The sequence below is a fragment of the Mytilus trossulus genome, chromosome 4, assembly GCF_036588685.1.
Source record: "Mytilus trossulus isolate FHL-02 chromosome 4, PNRI_Mtr1.1.1.hap1, whole genome shotgun sequence".
NCBI classification, from domain to species: Eukaryota; Metazoa; Mollusca; class Bivalvia; order Mytilida; family Mytilidae; genus Mytilus; species Mytilus trossulus.
The window spans coordinates 60766817-60792492 of NC_086376.1; the positions used below are offsets into that span (position 1 = coordinate 60766817).

The 25676-nt window shown below is 31.5% G+C and overlaps 1 protein-coding gene across 1 annotated transcript; it reads right to left on the reverse strand.

The window, feature by feature from the left end:
- Positions 1-16410: 16410 nt before the first annotated feature.
- LOC134714051 (5-hydroxytryptamine receptor 4-like) lies at positions 16411-18650 on the reverse strand. The gene is made up of 2 exons (XM_063575297.1): positions 18177-18650; positions 16411-17886 (listed from the first exon to the last, which is right to left on the reverse strand). The coding sequence occupies exon 2, from the start codon at positions 17844-17846 to the stop codon at positions 16836-16838; it is 1011 nt and encodes a 336-aa protein (XP_063431367.1). The 5' UTR covers positions 17847-17886; positions 18177-18650; the 3' UTR covers positions 16411-16835.
- Positions 18651-25676: the final 7026 nt, after the last annotated feature.

Consider the following 25676-nt stretch of genomic DNA (forward strand, 5'->3'; position numbering starts at 1 on the left):
GTTAGAGGTTTAGCGCTATAAAACCAGATTTAATCCACCATTTTCTACATTTGACGTTGCTTGGTACTTAAACATCCAGTCAATGTGTTTGTATCTTTCATTTTTTGCTGGTGTGTTTTGTATATGCGACTTTTTGTGTTTCTTTGGTTCTTATAACGTGACTCTGTACTTTAAAAGATCTCGTCAGTATGATATTGTTCTATTATATAAATATCGTTATGATATATTTCTATTATGAATTAGAAATACATTGAACCACAAACGTCAAAATTATTCAATCGCGTAGTGGAATGAACTATTTGTGGATTCTTATAAACTCTATATAACTTTTGGACTATTTTTAATTTCGGTCTAATTCTGAAATTAATTCTTACATACTTTTTTTTAACCCTATATGCTAACATTGCCAATGTGAAATATAACCATTGTTTATATATACATTGAACGACAAATACATGTGACGTATAAAATCTTCTGAAGTCAGACACGCGAATCAATGAATGTGTTTGTAGATCATAGGTGTTTTTGCGTTCTGTTAAATTGTTCCTTTTAAAATTGATACACGATTATGACTGCTGTACACGTTTTTTGACTATTTTATTTATTATGTCTGTTTAGTTCACGCATCATTGTGAATATAACGGAACTTGATGAGACTGTCATCAAAGTTAGAGGTTTAGCGCTATAAAACCAGATTTAATCCACCATTTTCTACATTTGAAAATAGTGTACCAAGTCAGGAACATGACAGTTCTTGTCCATTCGTTTTTATGTGTTTTGTCATTTGATTTTGCCATGTGATTATGGATTTTCCGATTAGATTTTCCTCTGAGTTCAGTATTTTTGTGATTTTACCTTTTATTTGTTATATGTTCACAAGGAATCTGCTCGGAAATATGTGTTTAATAATAGTCAAATGTGTAAAGGTGTAAATATCAGTGAACATACACTTACGTCATGTAATTGCAGTAATGTCGAATACATTAATAGCCCAATTTCCCACGTTATAACAGGAGACCTTTAAATCGTTCGCCACCGAGAGTTAAGATCAATTATCAGAAAAGGACCTAAATATAGTCCCCTGTCAATCATTAATTGGAATGATTGTCGAAATATCATCCACGACTCAAACCGTACTTAATGTATGAAATGGACAAAACGAGAAAGGCTATCAAGAACTCTTTTAATCTTTTTAATTCAGTAATGAACATAGCTGATAAACGTATACATAACATTTTACTCTAAACAATGAATTTGTTTTGTCCCGGCTGATAAAGCTGCTAGTAATATCATTATTGTTTGACAAAAAATTTACATTGAGGTTCTGCAAAAGGAAATCACAAATTCACCATCATTCCATTTTCGGCAAACGAAATATGTAACAAACATAAAGGGACAGTCAAACTCATACATCTTTTTATAATTCGTATGTAAAAAAAAACCAGATGATTAATCACCCAATTCATTTATAAGATTTTAGTTTAAAGCAATTATATGTACACGATTTGTTTTACGTTTAAAATTTTTGTTTGAGAAGAAATACGTACCGACATAGCTGGATAATATAATTAATTATCTTATTACTAACATAATTCTATATTAATATTCTTGAAATTGTTAAAATAAATATACATCAAATGACATACTTACATTAGTCCAAACCTGATCATGAACTGTGGCAATCATTAAGAAATTTACATGTGACGTCACGTTTGTAGCGTTGATCCAGTCGTGTGAAAGACAGTTCGTGGTTCTGTTGTGCTGTCCTATTTTGTTTTACGTATTTTGTTTCTGTTGTTAGCATGTCGAAATGTATTATTTGTTTTGTTTATTTGTGTACTTCTCTGTCCTGAATGTTCTTGCATTTATATATACTGTATTCCTGTCATGTAATGTTGTCATTTTAGTGTTATATTTAAAACTGTCCTAAAAGCGCGAGGGTTTGGCAAGCCACAAAATAAAGTTAAACCCATATTGTTTTTCTTAAAATGTCCTGTACTAAGTCAGGCACGTTTTTCGCCTAAATCCGTTCTCGACTTTTACATGGACGTATGAGGGCCTTGCGTTGTTTCAGCGCTCTGTGAACGTATAAAACGGCACTGTGGCGTATCAAAAGTGACGTGTTTTGAAATTCAATGAAATTTTCTCTAGCATTTATTTTGGCTTCTATGTCCATGAATTTACAAGAACATGTCTATCCAAAAGTAGTACAAGGTACAATAGTGAAGCACTCAAAATACAAAATAAAATTAAAATTGAACAACCAAATATTTAATCATCTTATCTTAATAGCTTTCTAATACATTTACTAAACTGTTTGTGTCATACATTTGCACATGTTTGTAATTAATATCTGCCATTATTTTTTAAAAGTTAAGATTTGAAAACTAATTTCTTGTTTGTGTATCCATGGCAGCATTCTACATTTAGTTACCATAAAATATTGCAAAACGGGACTTGAAAATGTTACATATTCCCCCAAAATTTGGTTTTAACTAGAAGTTCAATGTCCATGAGTAATATTTTTTTTGAAACTGTAAATATTAATCTATCATTTAATCAAATACAAATGAGATGTATTTCGCCACATTGGTTCGTACAATTTAATCGCAAAGTTCGTGCCATAAAAAGTTGGAAAGAAACTCTACAAGAATTGCTGGACCGATGTCTTCTATGAATTTAAAAATACGGACTGTCATACTAGTCCAGTCGATTTGTGCAGATTTTTGACAAAATTGCTCAGATTGTGGTAAAAGCATGAAATTTGGAACAGTGGTAGTATATGTCATGGACAACTTTTTAAGCTATGGACCCACTCTGAAAGTCAAAATTTGCGGAAGAGGCGGCCATTTTTAAATGACGGCCGTTTTATCTCAATAGATTAATAAAAAAAATATGAAAATAATATTAGAGAAGACATTGACATGAAACCTGGGTAAGAGAATAACAGTGCTGATTCCAATTGTTTTGTTGAACAAAGTTTTTGGAAATATTACCCATATTGTCAGATTGGCGGCCATCTTGAAAAATCTTGGGTTTTTTTTAGCCAAAAAGGTAGTCATTATTCGATGAAAATTAAAAAAAAAACAATATCAAAGATATACAAATGAATTTGTTTGAGCTGAATAAACAGGACAAAACGCGAGCCTATGTAATCCCCCTTCCCCCGGTCGAGTTTTCATTTTGTTTCGTAGAGGGTACAAATTACTTTATATTATCCGATAATGTACATTTATTGTTATTATTCAAAAATTCACACCCAACACTTGAACCTATAGTTGTTGAAATCTGAATCATTGACTCTAATGTTCAAAAGTAATCGACAGTTAAAACGCGACCATGAAGAAAATCATAAAATGAACTATTACTCTAAAAGCAATATTCGTGCCACCGCTTGTTCAACATAGAATAACAGGAGAATTTTATTTTACAAATACAAATAAAGCAAGGAAATACCTTGTATACCTGTCATTTATGATAGTTGGCTGATTACAGGATAATTCGTTTTGTTGATATTGTTCATTTGAAACAACTTTCAAAAACCTTGATTGCAGACATAATATTTTTCATATCATACAAGTAATTAATGTGATAGGAACATCAACTGCTCAAATGTTCTCAATTGACGTTAAAAGTATCTAACAAAAATGAAAAGTTCATGATTTGTCAAACCTCACTCTGTCTATCATGTTCTATCACATTGTCCTCCACATTTACATTGAGTAGTACAACTTAATACTGCCTTTACACATTTGCATTTCCTTAGTTACCATGTTCACTTTGACATATCAGTTAAGCGCTTGCTGCAGGAAGTTATTATAAAGTCATATGGTATATTCATCACAGATGACAAGGACTGTCATCTGAAGACTTCATATGTATTGATTTTTTGGTAGCCATTTTGAATGATGGCCATTTTGAAAACATGAATTTCCAATATAACATTTTTCGCTAATCTTATTCACTGTTTGCATACACACTTTTTTTAATAATATGCATTGGATATTTATAAAATGGTCAGATAAGGCATGCACATGTTTACAAAATAAAGATATCAGTATAAGAATTTCTAACTGCTACTTACACGTTTGTTTGCCTAAGTAATTTTTTAAAACAGAAATTACGTATATATGATATAATTTATGACTGAACGTTGGTGTTGGAAAAGATCAAAATTGTAGATTTCTAAAACACTGGAGCTAGATATCAGAAGAATATAATGGGCGTTCAGACTGGAAGGAACGTGTGAAACGGCAAGAAAGGACATGTGAGGGTTTGCATGCAATGCCAAGCAGATCCAAACAGACATAGACATTTGAGCTGGCAATCATATTTTTTTTATGCAGGCATATGACGATGTTGGGTCTTGAATTGGTTTCCTGTTGCTCAATTTGAAATAGTTGAATGCGGGTTACGGAACTACAGTAGCACTCAAGACGGCACAAATCCCGTCAAACAAATTTTCAGACCTCAAAATATTTAATCAGCAATAGGGAAAGTATACTTCTGATGTTGAAGATAAATTGCCAGTTGAAAGAAAACAAGAAGTAAGTAGACACTGTTAAGTGATACTGAATCAACACAAAAAATGACTGCAATGTAGTTTTTTCTGTAATGATATTTCTGAAGATCTCCATGATACATCGAAATTTAAAAATCGACAAAAATGGGACATGACTGTGCACCTGTACTACAAGACATATTTTCTTAGCCAAAGTAAGAGCTGGAGATAATCAAACGGAATCACCATAGTCATAGCAGGCAAAATATATGCTTGGTACTTAGAAAAGCTTTACAGGGACACTCAATAACAGCTATTAACACGAATCATTTCACCAGACATAAGTTTCATTAGTATAAATGTTACAGGATGGCCAAACATTGAGACGCAATCCAGTAATATAGATTAGTGGAAGACACCATTCACCATTTCTCAGCTATACTTAGTCTAGTTCAATTGTGCAACTCGTCGTTGAAAGGATACAAATGCAACTTATCAGTCCTCTGATAGAGAGTAAGATGTCTCAAAGATTGTGGAATTTCATTTTGAAAGCCTACAATGGATATCCCTGTAAACCATTCTATAGTAGCAAGCTTAACTCTTCAAACTATTCTAGTTACCTTGACTATGAAGAGGCCTTTCCCCATCACGACTTTAACATTTTGTGAAAGACAGGTCCTGTTTCAGAACTTCCCTAACATATTCATTGAGAATCCAGAGAAAGACGCAACCATTCATGTGTGCTTGCATATCATCTATGGTAGCTAATAATCATGTTTTCATAAATGTTGTATTAATCATTCCTTCCATGACAACTAATATCCACGAATGACGTTTACTGTACCATTTTTTCATATAATCAATTTCAAATATTAAAACAATATCTGTTCCAGACTGTGAGCCGTCACTATTTTTCTATTATTTTGGCAAGCCCCATTGCAATGGATAACATATTCTTGACTTTTTTTCTATGTCTCAAATTCTGTCTAATTGCCTTGTCGTGTAGTTTTAACAAACATTCAGCATGAGATCGGCTCCTGAAATATTACTCTTCAGTCTGGCTAAAAGAACAATGATGGTTAGTAGTTCAAGTGACAGTCACATACTCTATTATCGATCACAATTGTTGATGCTTCATGATGATCGTCAGATACCTCATCACAAAGAAAGAAAGAAATATCTGCAATCATTGTTCTTGTTGATTCATCACAAGTGTGATTGGTTATTCTACGTTTTTTTTTTCAATCCGTGACTCATTTTGTTCTTCCTGACTATATATATTAAGATTTGATTTGACAGGGTTAGTACCTTTTGCCTTATGATTCTCCCATTGCATGGCATTCATCAACGTGGAACAGTTGTATTACAAAACGTGACTGATTACCAGCTCAAATGTCTATGCTCTTTATGTATTTGCTTGGCATTGTGAATCCCCACGTGTACCCTCTTCCCGTTACGGAATTCTTTCCAGTCTATTTATTTATCAGATTGTTTCAGCTCTAGTGATTTTGATACCAACGTATTTTTCCTTTTCAACATACAGTACTCATGTTGTATATATACGCATTTTTTTTTATGGTAGCAAAAGTACCTAAGCCCTACATGCTAAACTGCAATTAAAAGAATTTACGTATTTCTTTAAATACATTTATTTGTTAACATATGCATACCTTCTTTGAGTACTTGGTGAATATATCTTATATGAAAAGCAGCAGTCATAAATAAATGATTAGCAAAACTAGTTGTAAATGCATATAAAACTTAGTTTTAATTTAAAAACCAATTTAGGATAGCGAATAATAATATATTTGAAATTTACGTTTCCAAAATGGCCACCATTCAAGATGGCCACTAAATACTTCAATAGTCCTCAGTTTATATTTTTTGTCATAAGAAATACGAAAGTTTATCAAAACTAGTTGAGTAACATATTTTTCATATTTTTTAAAATATTTTTTATTGACATTTTGGACATGATTTCAAAATGGCCGCCCAGAGCCGCCATTTTGATTTTTTGAATTGGGTCCATAGCTATAAATGTTTGTTATGACCTCAACTAACACTCTGCAAAGTTTGATGCTTTTACCACACTCTGAGCAATTAATTCACATTTCGACTGGACTATACAGAAAACAGCGCATAATACAAAAATAACTCAATCTTGATGTTCCTATAAACGTAATATGAAGGCTATATGAAAATACGGATTTTTTTGTGTTATTAAAATTTGCTGTTACAAAATATCAAAAATTATTATAAATGAAGGAATGTATCTCCCTCATGCAAAGCTCTGGTTCCTTTCACGGATTTGGCTATACTTTTTTGACCTTTTGGATTATAGCTCTTCATCTTTTATCTAAGCTTTGGATTTTCAAATAATTTGGCCACGATAATCACTGAAGAGACATTTATTGTCGAAATGCGCATCTGGTGCAAGAAAATTGGTACCGTTAATTTTATTAATCATCAGCTATACAAAAATCAATTTTATTGTACACTAGCTCTCATATTTGAAAAATCTACAGGGGCCAAAATGCGAAACTACACACTTTACTGTGGAGTACTACCTTAATTAGGAATAAGGGGCCAAAAAAGGGCAAAAATAAGCTACCCGAATACCAAATAACTACATGTCCGAAGGAAGGATATATCATTCACACGGAATGTGACTGACTTTTTCTGGCAACGAGTGAACATGTATCATTACACTTTATTCTCTCTCCTCCTGCATCAGCACTGGTAATATGTATGTTGTTGTTTTTTCAACATGTAAAACACCAAAGTTTATCTATCATTCATTTAGCGATGTCATAATAGGATACCATACTATCGATTGTGAATTAAATAAAAAGAACATATTGACTCTCAAAGCAGCATGTCATTTTGAAATATTTGAGGAACAAAGTCATAGCCTGTTCAGTTATGTACGACGTTTCACAACTAGTCAAACTGATCAATTTCTTAATTTGTTTGCATGCTAGATTTGTATAAATCGAATATGAGCTTTAAGCAAACATTTAAAAATCAAAATGATACTAGGGAAATGAAATATACACGGTTTTACCACTGGGATAAATACAAATGATAAACAAATTGTTTTACCAGCTAAACTAATGTTAAATTTTATAATGATTGAATTGATATTAATTTGTCGTACACACTATCCTTTCAATTCCTATTATACATGTTAATAAGAACTCAAACTGTTAGATCTCTGGAGAATAATTAACGATTAATAAACTCAGTCTGGCAGACTTTAAGTCACATGGTCCAATATCAGTATTCAAATAGGAAATTATTTTTTTTGAAAACGGATTTTACTTGCCATTTCAATGTACATGTTAAACAATCAGTATATATTATAAAAACCAAATTTTGATTTATCTGACCGATTTTTGGTAACACAAATTATAATTATGTTATAATGAACCTTAATCATTAGAAAATTAAATGTTTATGTTTAAAATTGACATTAGAAATTTACGTGTAGTTGTGTGTTGAACTCAGTCCATGCTATCTTTAAACCGATTTGTTCTATTTATCCATTTCGACATTTAACTGAGTTCATGCGATTTTAAAAGTTTCATTAATAACGCAAGAAGTGTTTGTCATTACAAGAACAACTCCGTTGATAGGTTGCAGTAAAAGAGCAAATAAAAATGCAAAAGATGACAAAATTATGAATATTAGAAGTAGGGGGAAAATCGTATTTAGATATTCCAAAGCTTTTAACACAAAAGTGTAGTCAGTTAATTGATTTATGGTAACGAGTGGGAAATTTGAGGAAACCGTTCTATTTGTTGCAACCATCTGCCTTTTTTTAAATACCTCTATTGTTGTATGGAATCTAGGATTTGTATAGTCTAACTATACAAATCCTTGACGGAATCAATTATTGAACTCTATAATGAATAGATTGCCAATTGCGATAATAAAACACAATACAAATCGGGGTGTAGTAATGGTAAAACATTTGTTTTTCATTTTGGTAATCATTTGATTAAATTGAATGAATATTTACACTATTGTACTGACACATTGCAAAATGATCAAAATATAATCAGAATTGTGTAAATAGTGAATCGATGTATATCAGATTATGATTTGCTTCAGTTTTTAAAGTTCATACCTCATTTAAAAAACGGTTGTATAACAAAGTTGATGCCCATGGCGAACATTTGTTTGGCTTATGCTACAGTTATATAATGATTATTGAATAACAGCAGTTTTATTGAAACCTTGACAGTTGAATAATAACATACATTATAAGTGTTATACAAATCCACAAAAGCTACCAAAGGAATATTCATTCTCATATGTCAAAAATAAACTGACAAGGCAATGGCTAAAACAGAAGACAAACGGACAAACATTAGAAACAAAACATAGAAAAACTAAAGACTGACTAACACATACCCTACCAAAAATTGGGGTGTTGTCATGAGATCCGGATTAGTACACAAATCCGGCTCCACTTATTGAACCCGTCGTGTCGCTCATGTTATGCCTTTTAATTGGAGATTTCTCCATCATTCAACTTAAATACGTTTTATTTGGGACCTTTGTATAATGCTATCTTTAATTATAAGAATTGTATATAATTGCATTGTGCAAAGACAAATGCATTAGAATTTGGCAAATAATGTACAATTTTAATTCGTTAAATAAATATTTCACTCGAATATCTTTTAGTCTTGATGCCGTTTTAAAAAGAAAGGGATTTTGTAAAGGTTTGGAATCTAGAAATTTAATATCAAAAATAAACTTTCAAGAAGTGACGACACAGTATAAGATCTCATAGCTGAATAACAATTAAAGGCATTAAGAAACAATTCTCAATTTTTGTAGTGGGAAATAATACAGTTAAACTGATTGAAACCAACCATTATTTCACTGCCTACGCTGCGAACTATTTAAGAACCCCATAAATTTTTACTGGAAAATACAAAATTAAAGGAGTTATGATGGGAATTTAACTGCAATGTTAATCGAAAACTAACAAACTAACTTTTTGCCTAAAAAAGACAATGTAAATTTCACAGAAACACATTGTAGGATTCTTTAATCACATCTATTCCGTTCCGTGCGATACGATTATTATCTCCGCGTAGGGAACAAAAACAAAATAAATCCTGTCAAATATTTTAATAAGAAAAAGTAAAAGCCAAAATGCATCATTTCTCGGAAATAATCTATTCATGAAATGAAGCTAGAGTACTATTTCATTCAGAAAAATGCAAATATATATTACCCTTTTATCAGATAGTACCAAGGCTAGCTCGACTGGTGTAACGTAATCATACAATAATAATTCTTTAAAAAAAAATTTCTCAATACAGTAATGTTTAAACAAGAAACTTGCGTTTTTAAATAAGACATTTAGTTCATTCAATTTCAATGATATTTTGGCACCCTGGATCCTCACGGTTTTGTTTAATAGCACTGCACAATAATTATATGTTTTCTTTCATAGCGTACATGTAATTTGAATTGCATAGGCCTATCTGTCTATCTATCGGTATACGTACATATATGATTTACCAACAGTAAAAAAGGTATTTGTTCAGGTGTAAAACATTATAGTATTCACAGTGTACGAATATCGTTCTTTAGCCAGTACTTTAAATAATACCTGGTGACAAAAACTCTACTATAAACATGCAATATATATCAACAGAAAAAGATCAAATAACATTATTGTTATATCGTATAGTATTGTTTAAAGAATTAATTAAATGACGATTTTCCAATTCAATGTTGTTGCATATCTGTCTCATAGATGACGACTTATATTTTCCAACTGTCGTAACCACAATTTCTTTTTTCTAGATGTGAATTTTCGAATCATGAGCAAAGCGACGGTGCCAGGTGTAAAGTAGGATCTTATGACCGTTACTGAGAACCTGTGAACATCCTTGGTATTTAATCGGATTCGTGTTGCTTAGTCTTCAGTTTTTAAGACTGCGTTTTGTATATAATTGTTTGAATTTTTGCTCGTTATTTAGTTGAGTCTCAACATTTTTTCGCCTTTCTGCTATTGAAGCTATAGTAAGAATAATCATTAACATGAAAATCATAATCTAAAATCAGTCAATAACCGTTTTCAAACTTCAGGTTTTTGTAAGAACAAAACTATTACTATCTAGACTTCTAATTATTTCCAGTAACTGGATTCTATCGGTTCACTAAGCATAGATCAGCTCATTTATAGACAGGTATCTTCAGATAAACTCATCGACGACAGGTTGAGTTCTAAACATTATCTCCTTTTAAATATGTAAACACCAGATGTGTAGATTTGCTGAGAAAACAAATAATATATGGTCTTCAAAAACTTCATTTGTTTTTTCTCTTAGCTTTGTATTCCTGAAAGTATTTTATGTTGGTGGTGTAGGTTCATTATGTGCAATGATATTTGAACCACATTGATTTCTTTCTTAAGGTCTATGCCCTCTTTTTAAGACCGATGTTTTTAATAGGAATGTCAACAAGTTCTCGAGTATCGCTCCGTAGTACCGAGTATCCATTAGCTAATTGATACTCGACTTATCGGTTTCTTGTTAGAATGTTGTTGCTTTCTTAAGTTTATAAACAAAACATGTTTTTATTGAGAAATTACTATTAATCAATCAAAATTATTAAAGAATAAAATTACGGCTTGAATGTTTGCGTGTAACTGCCATTTAAAATTCCTCCAAACAGATGTACAGGTAGGATACATGAACAAGAGCATTTTCCAAGGCTAATTTTTATCACTCCTCAACCTCTGTACCGTCAGAGCATATATTTTTATTAGTAGGACTGTTATTTCCTAACCAAGTTGAGAGATCGCTACGTCTCAGAAAAGATGACAAGGTGATTTTTGTAGTACATGTATTACAGTTTTGATACGATACGAATACCACTACTTCTTTGTATGTATCCATGTTTAAGTAACATCTCTTAGAACTTTGCATTTCCCAACATAATATACTCTCTATCCATCTATATATAAAATGTACTGACTCTTCTTATTATGTAATATAAAGTAGTTAAAGAATATAGCTATATTTTTAGGAATGTAGAAATATCAAGAAAAAAATATTGTAAAAAACCGAATTGCTCATAATTAATTTAATAATACGTATATGTATATAATAGCTGCTATTTCAATTTGAATATATGTACTGAATTACTGTTGCTATAACACTATATGTGTCTAAGAGTTTATAATAAAGAATTTGAACTTGAACTGAACTTGATATTGTAGCACTAAGAAATTTCATAAAAACATTTTACGAAATTTCTAAGTGCTACACTATCAAAACTGTATATCTACAAAATAAAAGGACGTGTTAATTGGTACAAACACGAAGGGGAAACGTTTTATTTGTATACATTTTGACATAATTTGAAATGCATTTTTGTTATTTAAAGTTTTTAGTGTTACATTTCGTCTCACCATTTTATAATATTCACCACCTTTCATAAATTTTCACTTTTCTTCTCGTACTACGAACATCAAAATTATTTGTTTTGTAAAAAATATTTCTGTACTCAATAGATATAGGAAGATATGGTGTGAGTGCCTATGCGATAACTCTCCATCCAAATAACAATATATAAAAGTAAAACATTATAGGTTAATGCATACCTTACAACAAAAACAAATTCATTTAGCTATGTTCATGATTTTTATTTGGCTGCATTTTGTCCAAGGTAATTAAATTGGTTGTTTTTTCTGAAATTGTTTTATACTTTAGCCATGTGTTTTATTAATTTTGTATTTACATTGTATCATACTTTAGACCAAATAATTTATTCAGTGTACGTTCATTTATTTTTGTTAATATGTCTTTTGATTGAATTAAGCCATAGATGTCTTAAAGTGTTTAGATTAAACATATGTTATTGTAGATAACAGATAGATAAGACACAAGTTTTTTAACTTAATTCAGTCTTCTCTTATAGTGTGTATTTTTTTGCTGTGATGTAACACTATTGTTATGTTACACTATTGTTTCAGGTAGGCTGAGAAATTGTGATTATCACAACTTGTAAATATAAAAAGAAAGATAAGTATGATTGCCAATGAGACAACTCTTCATTTGTTTAAGCCTGTCGTAAGAACCTGATATTCAGTTGTTTTCGTTTCTCGTTTTTATATAGAATAGTAAAATCACTATAATACGGAACTTCGTGGAAAATGAAAAATGAGAGTCCCTATTAAGTAAATGACAAAATCAAAGCTGAGACACATCAAACGAATGGATAACCTATTCTTGACTTTGTACAGGCTTATGTAGACATTTATAAATTTAACCTTGTTTCATAGCTAGCGAAACCTCTCCCTTGTATGACAGTCGCATTAAATTCAATTATATTTACAACGATGTGTGAACAAAACAGACTTACACAATAGGTAAAAACCGAAAAAGTTGGGTTACAGCAGCCAACACTGTGATAATATAATATTGTTACCTTACTCAATATAAAAAAACAAGTATGTGATAAAGAAAAACAACACAAAAAGGCATATAAGCAAAGCCTTAATCCTGGTACCTTTTATAACTTTTTAATATAATTTTTCATCTCAAGAGAATATCCGAATTTTTTGAGAAACAAAAATGAACTATAAAATACAATGTTTATAAAAAAAAATTAAACAACTTCGTTCATCCTAAAACTATGTATGTTTAGTAACTTTGGTAGTGGTTAAAAATCAGAAGCTGTGATTATAATATAATAAAGGCATAATTCTCAACTCACACTTTTCAAACCGACTATCAATATTCAAATTAAAAGATAGCCTCCAACCGATCAGCTGAAAAACAAATCCTATAATATAATATTGTAATCGTGTGTCGATGTCTTACTCTTTTTCTCAGCTTTCTACTAATAACTGTATCTTCCAAGACTATACAAAATGCATATTGATTGGCCAGATTTTGTAAAAACGTATATAAGGAGGGATTGTGCTTCATTGTCATATGATGAAAACATACTCCTTAATCTGTTTAATTGGGGTCTGGCAATGGCATGTCAGTAACTGCTAGTAGGTATATCATTGTAATTTAGCTGATTTTCTTTTGTTACCTATTCTTACATCGGACTTGGATTTACTTTGCGTATTGGTGTATGTTTATTCTACATTGGATAGACGTATAGGAAAGGGTTGAGATTTTATAAAACATGATTAGCCCCGCCACATTGTTGTGCTTTTCCCAAGTCAGACTCTGGGTGCGGGATTGTCTCGCTGTGTTGTTGGCAATTCGACTCCTTTGTCGGGTTGTTATCTCTTTGACCCATTTCATTTTTAATTCTCAATTAAATGTACTAAAGCTTTTGTAAATTAATTAATACAGAATATTATATCATAAAGTTGAACAAAAATAAGGGACATTTGATATTGGCAAACAACTGCTATCTCATTAAACAATGATACAAATATTCGCATGCTAGTATTTAGAATAGTTAATTTATAAAATTGAGAATGGAAATGGGGAATGTGTCAAAGAGACAACAACCCGACCAAATGAAAGCAAAAACAACAGCGGAAGGTCACCAACAGGTCTTCAATGTAGCGAGAAATTCCCGCACCCGGAGGCGTCCTTCAGCTGGCCCCTTAACAAATATATACTAGTTTAGCGATTATGAACGCCATACTAATTTCCAAATTGTACACAAGAAACTAAAATTAAAAGAATACAAGACTAACAAAGGCCAGAGGCTCCTGACTTGGGACAGGCGCAAAAATGCGGCGGGGTTAAACATGTTTGTGAGATTTCAACCCTCCCTCTATACCTCTAACCAATGTAGAAAAGTACATTTGTATCTTTTCAGGAGAAAAACATGCCTATGTTTTGTTCTGAAGTTGTTCTTAATTTTTTCTGAATTAACCCTTTTACCCTGCTTACTTTCAATTTTTCAAAGTCACATAGAGAGCCTATTATTCGTTGGTTGGTTGCTGTCTGCTTGTCTGTTTTTCGTGTATTGCTTTATTTTACAGTGTACTATTGTTTTGGGGGAGAGTCTAGTCAATATTTTATTGGTCGGTGATGCCTTGCTTGATGCAGCATACTGTTTCAAACTTGGGTCGAATAAGAGAACATACCCATTTACCGTCTGTTTTCTCTCCCGGTTAACGATTTTTTTTCTCTCCCGGTTAACGAAATTAAATTTTAAGTATATGGATGAAATATTTTCAACACTTGACAACTTCACTCGTAAGAGTTTTATATTCAACTACTTCAATATACATATCCATGCTTGTCTCAATGTTTTGCATTGCTTCAGATGTTTGCCATATAAGTGTCGAAACAATCGTGATCATATTCTGTGCTGGTTTTTTTTTTAATTTAGTTGCCCATGGCCACTATATTGTGTATGATCTTGATATTATCCCCATCTGTAAAACTTGTAATCTAACTAGTGCTGGGGACAGTTATGATACAAAAAAGTCGTAATAATTGTCCTATTTTAATTCACAACCAAAGAAATTTTAACTTCACAAATATGAAGAATTTGGTGCATTCGAAGTGCTTGTGTAGATTCATTTACATTCAATAGTTATCAAAGGTACCAGGATTATAATTTGATACGCCAGAATCGCGTTTCGTCTACATAAGACTCATCAGTGACGCTCAGATAAAAACATTTAAAAAGCCAAACAAATACAAAGTTGATAGGCAATGAGGACCCAAAAATTCCAAAAAGTTGTGCCAAATACGGCTAAGGTAATCTACTCCTGGTCGTAAGAAAATCCTTAGTTTTTCGAAAAATTCAAAGTTTTGTAAACAGAAAATTTATAAAAACGACCATATAATTGATATTCATGTCAACATCGAAGTGCTGACTACTGGGCTGGTGATACCCTCGGGGACGAAACGTCCACCAGCAGTGGCATCGACCCAGTGGTGTAAATAGTTATCAAAGGTACCAGGATTATAATTTGATACGCCAGACGCGCGTTTCGTCTACATAAGACTCATCAGTGACGCTCAGATCAAACATTCAAACAACACACAATAAACGCTGGGATGTACATATACTTGGGTAGCTATCAAACTAAACAGAATATATAACCGAAATCTACAGACAATTTTCACTAGTGTAGTAAGATCCCTTTGCCGTCATAATTTGTATATTTATAAGTGGACAATGTGTGTTATTAATCATGTAATTGCGAAGCACAAATCTAGTACAAGTTTTTCATTCGACAAACTTTAAGTAAAGAGTGCCTCATGCAGACATGTCCTTTAAATCATTGGATGCGATACTATACAAAATTCTTAAGCTGCCCGATAACTCCACACAAGAATAGATTCAGTTACGAAAAAGATGTTTAAATTCGTAAATATTTTTCATTTAAATACATTTAAAATTTTACTTCAGTTGCACTTTTGCAGGAAATACTAATGTTTTCAGAGCACCCGAGTTCCATTCTATATAATTTCAATGGAGAATTTTTGTACACATTTTTTTTAACTTCAGATTTTCTTGAGTTTAATTTCCATATATGAACGAAAAAGTGCCTTTTGCTTAAGATGGTATACAACACTACAGGGAGATAACTCTATACAATCAGTTTAACGTTTTAATCACGTTCTATTGTTGAGGAAACATAGAGCGTCTCAATGATCAAAATTAGTGTTTGTCAAACCCTTTATAGCAAATATTTTTTTTACGATAAAAGAGGGACGAAAGATACCAAGGACAGTCAAACTCATCAATCTAAAACAAACTGACAACGCCATGGTTAAAAATGAAAAACAAAAACAAACAAACAATAGTTCACATCACACACCATAGAAAAGTAAAGAATAAACAACACAAACCCCACCAAAAACTAAGGGTGATCTCATGTGCTCCGGAAGGATAAGTAGATACTGCTCAACAAGTGGCACCCAATAACGTGTGTGGTTCTATTTTTGTCAACGGGTCAAAGTGAATATTTATCAAATTTAATGGAAACTAAACGAGCCAAATGAATTTAAGTCAAGGTGTTTGGTACCACTTTGATGCTTGTAAACTTTTACGAATGTTCATCTTACTTTTTATTGATTTAGCAGAAACTACACCGTGTGATTGTTTGACTATAGTGGTATTATAAGAAATTCGTTTATTAGTTTGTGAGTTAAGAACGTCAACTCAGTCTCGTTTATTTTTTCAGCTTATCAAAAAATGAACACGGTCACAATGAATTAAATCAAAGTATTTCATAATTGTATATGTAAAAGAAATGACTGAATGAAAATAAGAATAGTCTTTTAAAAGACAAAACTATTGTTCATGTTTCATTAACTTACCTTCTTAGAATTACAGTTAATTTCCATAAAAATAAAGGTTTCAAAAATTAAAACCCATGTCTTAATGATTGTATATTCAAATGTTGCAATACGTAAACATTTCGCTTTTTCCTACAAAATAATCCCAAGCAGCATAGTTTTATATGGCATGAATTTTTACATGGTGGTTTGTTTAAAAAATAATATAAGTACGGATTTATAGTTGAATTCATATATCCAAGCCACGTGATCACTAATACGGTAGTTTTTCCTGCTTTATAATTCATCAACGTGTCTACTATGGTCAACACGAAAAATGGTAGCCAACAAAGAAAGAAGCAACTTAACATAACTGCAATGGTTCGAGCAACTTTAACTTCTCTTTTCATCAATATTTCGTTTTGTTGTAAAATACACTTACTTAGTTTGCACAAATTCCTTCGATTTGCCCGAACTTTGCGTAAAATTTTCAGATTGCAAACTAACATGAAAGCAGATGGAATATAAAACACTGCAACACCACATATAACTGCATAATAAATATTGACTATAAATGAACATGTGTTTGAACATTGTTTTGTTTCTTGTATTCCAATATTATGCACCTCTCCAAAAATCAAACCAAATGAAATAACAACTGGAAGCAGCCAGCATATAATGAGCAAAGTTATCACAGAACGATTGCACATTAAATTATGGTATCTAAATGGTAAACAAATAGCTATGTATCTGTCAACGGTCATACACATAAGGTGAAATATAGATGTACTTGTAAACATGACATCTAAACTAAACGATAACCAGCACACAGATTTTAAGGTAAGCCATGACATATTTCCGAACTGTTGTAGAATGGAAAATGACATCACAAATATCGCAACAGCTATGTCTGTAACGGCCAATGATACGACGAAGACATTCGCTTTTTGTCTAAATTTATGACGTTTTAGTACAGTGAATATAACTAGAATATTTCCCGCAATAGTTATACAAGGAAAACAAGAAAGAAATATAATCAACACTATATCTTCTGTAACTAATTTGTCACTTGTTGTATTTGAGCAAGTTCCGTTGTTCATATCTGGTTCTTCAAATACTGTGTTTGATTATAATAGGATCCTAAAAAATAAAACAAAACATTTGTATAAAATACTTTACATATATTTTTTTTCAAAACATATAAAATTTGTGATTTTTTGGATGTTATCAAGTACAGAATCATATTTACTCAAATTAGCTTTTCTGTGTATAAGTACGAGTTTCACGTTTTCATCCTAGTGAAACTAAATATATTTTTTCCCTATTCTCTATATGAAAATATTCATTCCATTCACAGTTTCAATAACAGTTTACCTCTAGCGAGACATTATTATTAATGTATATAACTGATTTCCTTAAAATGTAATTACCTGATGCGCTGTGCCTTCCATAGTTGTCCTCTGAAACGTTATTAAGACATTCGCACGTTAGCATATTTTCAATATCAATAATCCATGCAATGCTACACTGGACAAATAAAATTCCCAAAGGATCAGAGATTTTGTTTATCTGAAGTAATTGTATCCTGTTAAACTTATGGCATGTGCCCAGGGTCGGAAGTATCATTTGTGTTTGTGTGAAAAATGACGCATTGATGCTAGTGGGGAAAATAACGTTGTTTATCAATTAATTTTTTTTCAATCATATATAAATCTGTTGATATCCTCCAAACAGATAATACACGATTAGAGACACACGCTTTGCATAACAAATACATACATCCAAGCCATTTCTATATCACTTTGATATGAAATATTCTATTTATATGCGAGAAATATAAATCAATTCGACGTGACACTGTAAGAAAACTGGATGTTATATGTTTGATAACATCATGGGTTATAACAGCAATGCAAACTACTACAGATATGACGTATATAATCCTGTATTATTATGATGTGCGTGCTTTTGGCTTGGTTACTATGCAAAACTGAAAAACATGTTAAATTAAAAGTTGTGAATTACATTTTTAATATTTTGTTGAATTATAATGTTTGTGTCATCCGTCTGCAATCATATCATTTATATTTTCTCTAATTAAACGAAACAACAAAACACAACCATTGTATACGAATTTAAAAGAAAAGCTTTGTTGAGAAATAAAAATATATAGAGTTTTGATTGTAACCAGATTGATCCCTGTAGAAAGCTTACTCTTTTTTTTAAATGTCATTCACTCTTAATCAATATCTCACCATGTCTTGTCACATAGTATGAAATACAATGTGTGAAAAAATAATATATGGGCCATTTGAATGTTAAGTTCGTTTCACTATTATAAGATAAATGGGTTACCTTTTCCAAATATTGCAAATAGTTATCAAAGGTTCCAGGATATAATTTAATACGCCATACGCGAGTTTCGTCTACATAAGACTCATTAGTGACGCTCAGATCAAAATAGTTGTAAAGCCAAACTAGTACAAAATTGAAAAGCATTAAGGACCCGAAATTCCAAAACGTTGTACCGAATACGGTTAGAGTAATCTATTGCTAGAATAAGAAAAGGCTTAGTTTTTCGAAAAATATAAAGTTTAGTCAGTAGGAGATTTATTAAAATGACATATAATTGATATACTAGTCAGCACTGAAGTGCTGACTACTGGACTGGTGAAACCCTCGGGGACGAAAACAGATGTTGGAAACATATATCTGCCAATGGTAATGCATATTAGGAATTCTTGATGGAACAACTTTGCGATATTTTGAATTAGAATGCGTGGATAAATGGAGAAATTTATGTTTTCCAAGGCGATGCATTTTCATAAGGTTTTAAAAACAATGTGATAAGGATTTTTTTCATAAATATTGGATAACATAGTTATTGTCATTGTGTTCATGCGTTGGAATGACGCAACATACAATGTAGTTTTATGGTGAACAAATATCACACGTTGGCTCGTTACAAATTTAAAATTACAAATAGGAACCAGTTGTATAATCCATATGTACATGCGACAATATTACTTTAACAGTCTAAATTCTGTTGCATGATTTTCAATGTGTCTACTATATGTTTTCTGTTCCTTTGTCCGACTGTTCGTCCGTCCGTTCGTCCCGCTTCAGGTTTAAGTTTTTGTCAATGTAGTTTTTGATGAAGTCGAAGTCCAATCAACTTGAAACTTAGTACACATAATCCCTATGATATGATCCTTCTAATTTAAATGCCAAATTAGAGTTTTTACCCCAATTTTATAACGGTCCATTGAACGTAGAAAATGATTGTGTAAGTGGGGCATTCGTGTGCTTGGGGACACATTCTTGCTTTATGTAGAGAATGGTGGAACTAACATAGCTTCATAGCCAGCAAAATATCTCACTTGTACGACAGTTGTATCAGATTCTATCATATTGACAACGATGTATGAACAAAAAAAACAGTAAAATCGGTAAACATGTCAAAATATAGGAGTAGAGCAGTCAACATTGTGTTATAATCTTTATCACTACAAATACAAACAGACATAAATAGGTAAAAAAGATTGCAGCACTTCATTTCTCACCAAAGTCAATGTTTACCACAAATTGTTATGAATTAAATACATTTTGGTTGTTAAATGTCATTATGATATAAAATTTAGTGTTCATGAATTTTATCAAAATTTTAAAGCCAATATTTAGTAACTTGAAAATTGAACATGACAATGTTTATGAGATACTAATTGTCTGTATTCACCGTCGTTAGGATTTCTCTAACACAAAACATTTGATAATCTACTTATTGGTTAACAATTTCATTCTAGTGAAAAATCTTTTTAATTCTATTTGTAAAAATATCATTTCATTCACAGTTTCAACCTATCTGTTTTCACTTCACAAAGCAGCATCACCTACTCGTATTACTGATTTCTGTGATATTTAATTATTCTATGCGTTAAGCCGCCCATGATTATCTTCTTTTGAAAAATAATCAACATTGTTGCACATTAATATCTTGTCTATATAAAAACAACTTTGCAAAGCAACGCAATAAAATAATATATCAGAGTATCAGAATTGCTGCCAATCTGATTTTTTTTTGTATCCCGTTAAAGACATCTGCTGAGAGTTTCAAACATTATATTTGTTCGTTTGAAAAATGTACCGTTTTATCTAGCAGGCAATCAACGTTTCTATCAATAAAAGAATTCCAATCAATTGAATCTGTGGATGTCCTTTCTACAGATAATACATTGGCCTTTAGACACACGCTTTGCATAACAATTACATACATCCAAGCCATTTATATATTATTCGATATAAAATAGTCTTATTGCATGTGAGGTAAGTTTACTTCCTTAAAATGATTAATGATATTCGACGTTTCCCTTAGAAAATTTGTTGCTATAAGTTTGATAACATCAATAGTTATATCATTGCAATTGCAAGGTATACCAGATTTGACATATACAATCATCTATCATAAGATTGATGTCTTTTAGGCTTGTTTACTTTACAAATTCAAAATAAATGCTCATGCTACATGCATGTTAGACATTGTTTTATTTTTTATTATAAATAACAATAGAACGATTACGTCATTTGTAAACTTTTCCCTTATCAAAGTGGCAAACAAAAATCAGAATAACTAATTGTATTGAACAATTGTGTTTGAATATATCATTGTTGGAGTCGCTTTACGTTTTATTTATTGTGGCATTTTCATCATCCACACAATATCAGTTATATGGTTATAATTAATAATCATATATCAGTACCTTTTTGTGGGTTGTCACCTGATAGGCAATGTTTTGTTTTGATCATAGATATTCACGAGACAGAAGGCATGCATTACTTTTTAGTAAATAGATTGGTTCTCCTTTTGTCATACTGGGTCCTTCTATAGTATACTTCCGGCGTTCGGAAAAGAACTTGTTCATCGTTACAGACCGTTTTGTAACTGCAATAAATCAAATCCTTGGTCTTTAAATTATGGATTGTTTTCGCATCATGATTAAACCACATTTCCTAATTGTTTTTATTTTCCACAATACTATCGTTAAGTTTACATGTATTTGAATTACTAAATTAAAAATTCCCAAAAGTGTTGGCCGGTTCGTGATATTCTGTGTAAATTGATTTTAAGAATTTTATTGTCATAGTTTTGACACGTGTCTTCTATTTCATTCATTCAATGGGTCTCTGCATGCAATTAAGGGAAAAACTCAAACCCGAGCATATTAAGAAATGAAAGCATCATTATAACCAATAAAGCCTAAAGATACTAATAGTGAGTGCTCACCTTTTCAAAATTATTTCAATTGGCATTTGATTTATTTTTTTTTGTTTCATAAAAATAGAAGAAGGTCCCCTAACTTTAAAGTTTATTAATTTATCAACGATAATTTTTAAAATATTTGTTATAAATTTTGTCAGTGAAGATGCAATGAGTACTGAGTGGATGATACCCTTGAGGAATAACATACCATTAGTTTCAGTGCCAGTAAATACGTTTAACAGGAATGGGATATTTTTTTACCGAAACAAAACTATCGACATTTACCAATAGAGGTGACTAGACAGCCAATTCAGTAAGTCACTGAGACTAATTGTAAATTAAAAACTCATAATTACAACATTAAAAATTAATTTTCATACAAACATAACTTTACATCAAAGAGGTTCGAAGCAAACGCAAAGCACATCTTTTATATGGATATGGAAAACACGTGAGCTCGTGGTTACAGCCTTTACATCACGTCAATGTCTCTTTATACGATTTTACTGCTGCTTTATTATCAGGACCATTGGCGTCTTTATAATAATGTAGAATTATGTGATAAATTAACAAAATTGATTCGTACATTTCAACTGAAAGCTGTTGATTATCATTTTAACCACCTGTCTATAAGTGGTATGTAAATGCACCAAATATTAGTAGAAAGTTATAACTATGTTACACGTTTTGACTAGAAGCAAGCTAATGTAAAGTCGTTCTCCTCTGCAAAAGTTTGTGATCATTCCTTCTCTATTGCTTTGCACATCATTTCATATAACACTGTCCAAGGTTAGGAGAGGGTTGTATTCCCGCTATTATGTTTAACCCAGCCACATTATTTATGTAGTTTTTCTCGTTTCTATGCGGTTTGGGCTTTGCTCAATGTTGAAGGCCGTACGGTCACCTATAGTAGTTAATGTTTGTGTCATTTTGGTCTCTTTTGGACAGTTGTCTCATTGACAATCATACCACATCTTCTTTTTTTATAGTTAGTATCAGTTTCTACCACCAGTGACTTTTCGGCAGAACAAAACTATCTACTTTCATTAATAGAGTTGGCTAGAACAAAAAATATTGATGTCTATACAAACATAAATTTACATCAAATAACATATTTTACTTAGAAGCAAACGGTAGCACATCTTTTCAATATGTAGTAGAAAACGAAGACGGTTACTGCAAGTCTGTGTATCTTTATGTGATTATTCACCGCATTGTTGACCAGGACAAGTGTAGTATTTATAATAATGCAAAATTATGCGATTGATTAACGAAATATGTGTTAATGTTTGAACATGAAGATGTTTATTATCATATTAACCACATGTTTAAAAGTAGTATGTAAATGCACTAAATATCGGTAGAAAGCTATAAATATTTTTACGTTAGGATTTGCTTATGTAAAGATCTCATCTGCTTGTGAAAATTCCTTCTCTATTGCTTTGCAGATATATTGATGTAACTCTATTTGAATAAAATGACAATTGTTTTAAAGAGACAACTTACCAATAATTATGTCGTAATTGTATCAGCTTACTATTCCTTTGGATTTTTTATTTTGTATAATGGCAAAGGAAGAAGATTATGATATTGTTCTGTTTTCACCGCTTAATTATTGACATAATCGGGTTTTGTATCAATACTGAACTGATGAAAATTCATATAAGATCTTGCTTGGGCATTTTAAAATTCATACTTAATTGCTCACGATGCTCATAAGTGATAAAAATGAAATTATTTATGCCAAAGGCGTACATTTTACAGACTATTGTTGATAATATCATACTTTGTCACGGAAGGTAACGATGATCTTTCAAAGGCAATCGCGCATAGGATAATAAATGGGAGGCGCTCATCCGTAACGCTCAACTATCAACCTTGAAATGCAGTTGTGTAAAAAAAAACATAGAAACGTTAGGAGCTACATGTATATTACCAAAAGGTATATAATGAAATGCATTTTATGTGTTCAACTATGCATGTGAGAATTGCAACCTTGACGTAATAACTTTTTAAGCTTTAGAAAGCCAATGATATACCAACATAGAAACGTTTTAGTAGATACATGACCAAAACAGATAAAACATGATAGCTAAAATGTTAAAGTTTATCAACGGAGAGGGAGGGCTGTACAATTATTGTTGAAAGTTACTAATGTTAATCGTTGGCACGAACAGTTTTAGAACGTTCATTACTAAACCAAGTGCCACAAATTACGATATGGTAATTTATCATTTAATCAGTTTTGTCAAAACATTAACTGTGATACAGATGAGTTGTTTAATCCACTATTTTCTAAATTTGAAAATTCGTGAACAAGTCAGGAATATGACAGATGTTGTCAACTCGTTTATCTTTTGATTTTGCCATTTGATTTACTAGGAACTTTCCGTTTTGAATTTTCCTCGGCGTCAAGTATATTTGTGATTTTATTTTTAATAAGTTTTTATAAAACCAGGTTTAAACCAATCTTTTGTTTCGAAAACGGTTGTACCAAGTCAAAAATATAGCAGTTCTTTGATACAGATGAGTTGTTTAATCCACTATTTTCTAAATTTGAAAATTCGTGAACAAGTCAGGAATATGACAGATGTTGTCAACTCGTTTATCTTTTGATTTTGCCATTTGATTTACTAGGAACTTTCCGTTTTGAACTTTCCTCGGCGTCAAGTATATTTGTGATTTTATTTTTAATAAGTTTTTATAAAACCAGGTTTAAACCAATCTTTTGTTTCGAAAACGGTTGTACCAAGTCAAAAATATAGCAGTTCTTTTTTAATTGTTCAGTTTGATTTTGTTAGTTTTTATGAGATTTAAAAAGAAATACTTGGAGTTTGGTGTTTTTGTTTTACTTTTTGTTAATCAACAGTGTTTTCCTATTAGACACTTTCATGTGGTATCAAATGTATGAAATCGCTGTATACAAAAAGTTCAAAATTAAGGCCAAAATAAGATCATTGAATATCTCCCTCTTTTTAACCTTAATTTACTTCATTCATAAAAAGAGGGGGAAAGACACCACGAGACAGTCAAACTCAGTCGAAAATAAACTGACAATGCCATGGCTATAAAGAAAAACGAAAAACAGACAAATAATAGTACACATGACACAACATCGTGTTGCTCATGTTATAACATATCCGGTAAATAGTCTTATTCGTAAAAAAGGGAAGGGGATTATAGTTACGTCATAATAAGTAGTTATCAAAGGTACAAGGATCGTAATTAAATACGCCAGACGCATATCCGATATCATCGGTTATTTCATAAGGATCAACCAACGCATGATGGCGTCTGTAAAATTTACGAAGGGATAAATTCAACACCACCATTTTGAACTCTTGGTTTAATAGCTTTATTGTGAGCAGCAACCTTCTATCAAGAAAGTCATGATAGGAAATTCAAGTCCAGGAATATTGTATAAATTGGGGGATATATACTCCGTATGCAGGTGCTGCTTGAAGGTTGCTACTAAAAATCGAAAGTTCACAATTGGAAAGCTGAAATCATCTCATTTGTCGTAAAGTTTTGTTTTCAACCGACCCTTATTGTCAATTTTTAGAGTACGTCAAGGCATGAGGTAGACTTAACTGTATTAGGTATATCCTTTCGTTGAACATAGTCACCAATTTTTTAATTATATCTTGAGAGAACATTCTTTATATAGCGGAAA

Excerpts from the sequence above, each read along its gene's own strand:
- LOC134714051 (XM_063575297.1), bottom strand. The coding sequence starts at position 17,846 with ATGAACAACGGAACTTGCTCAAATACAACAAGTGACAAATTAGTTACA.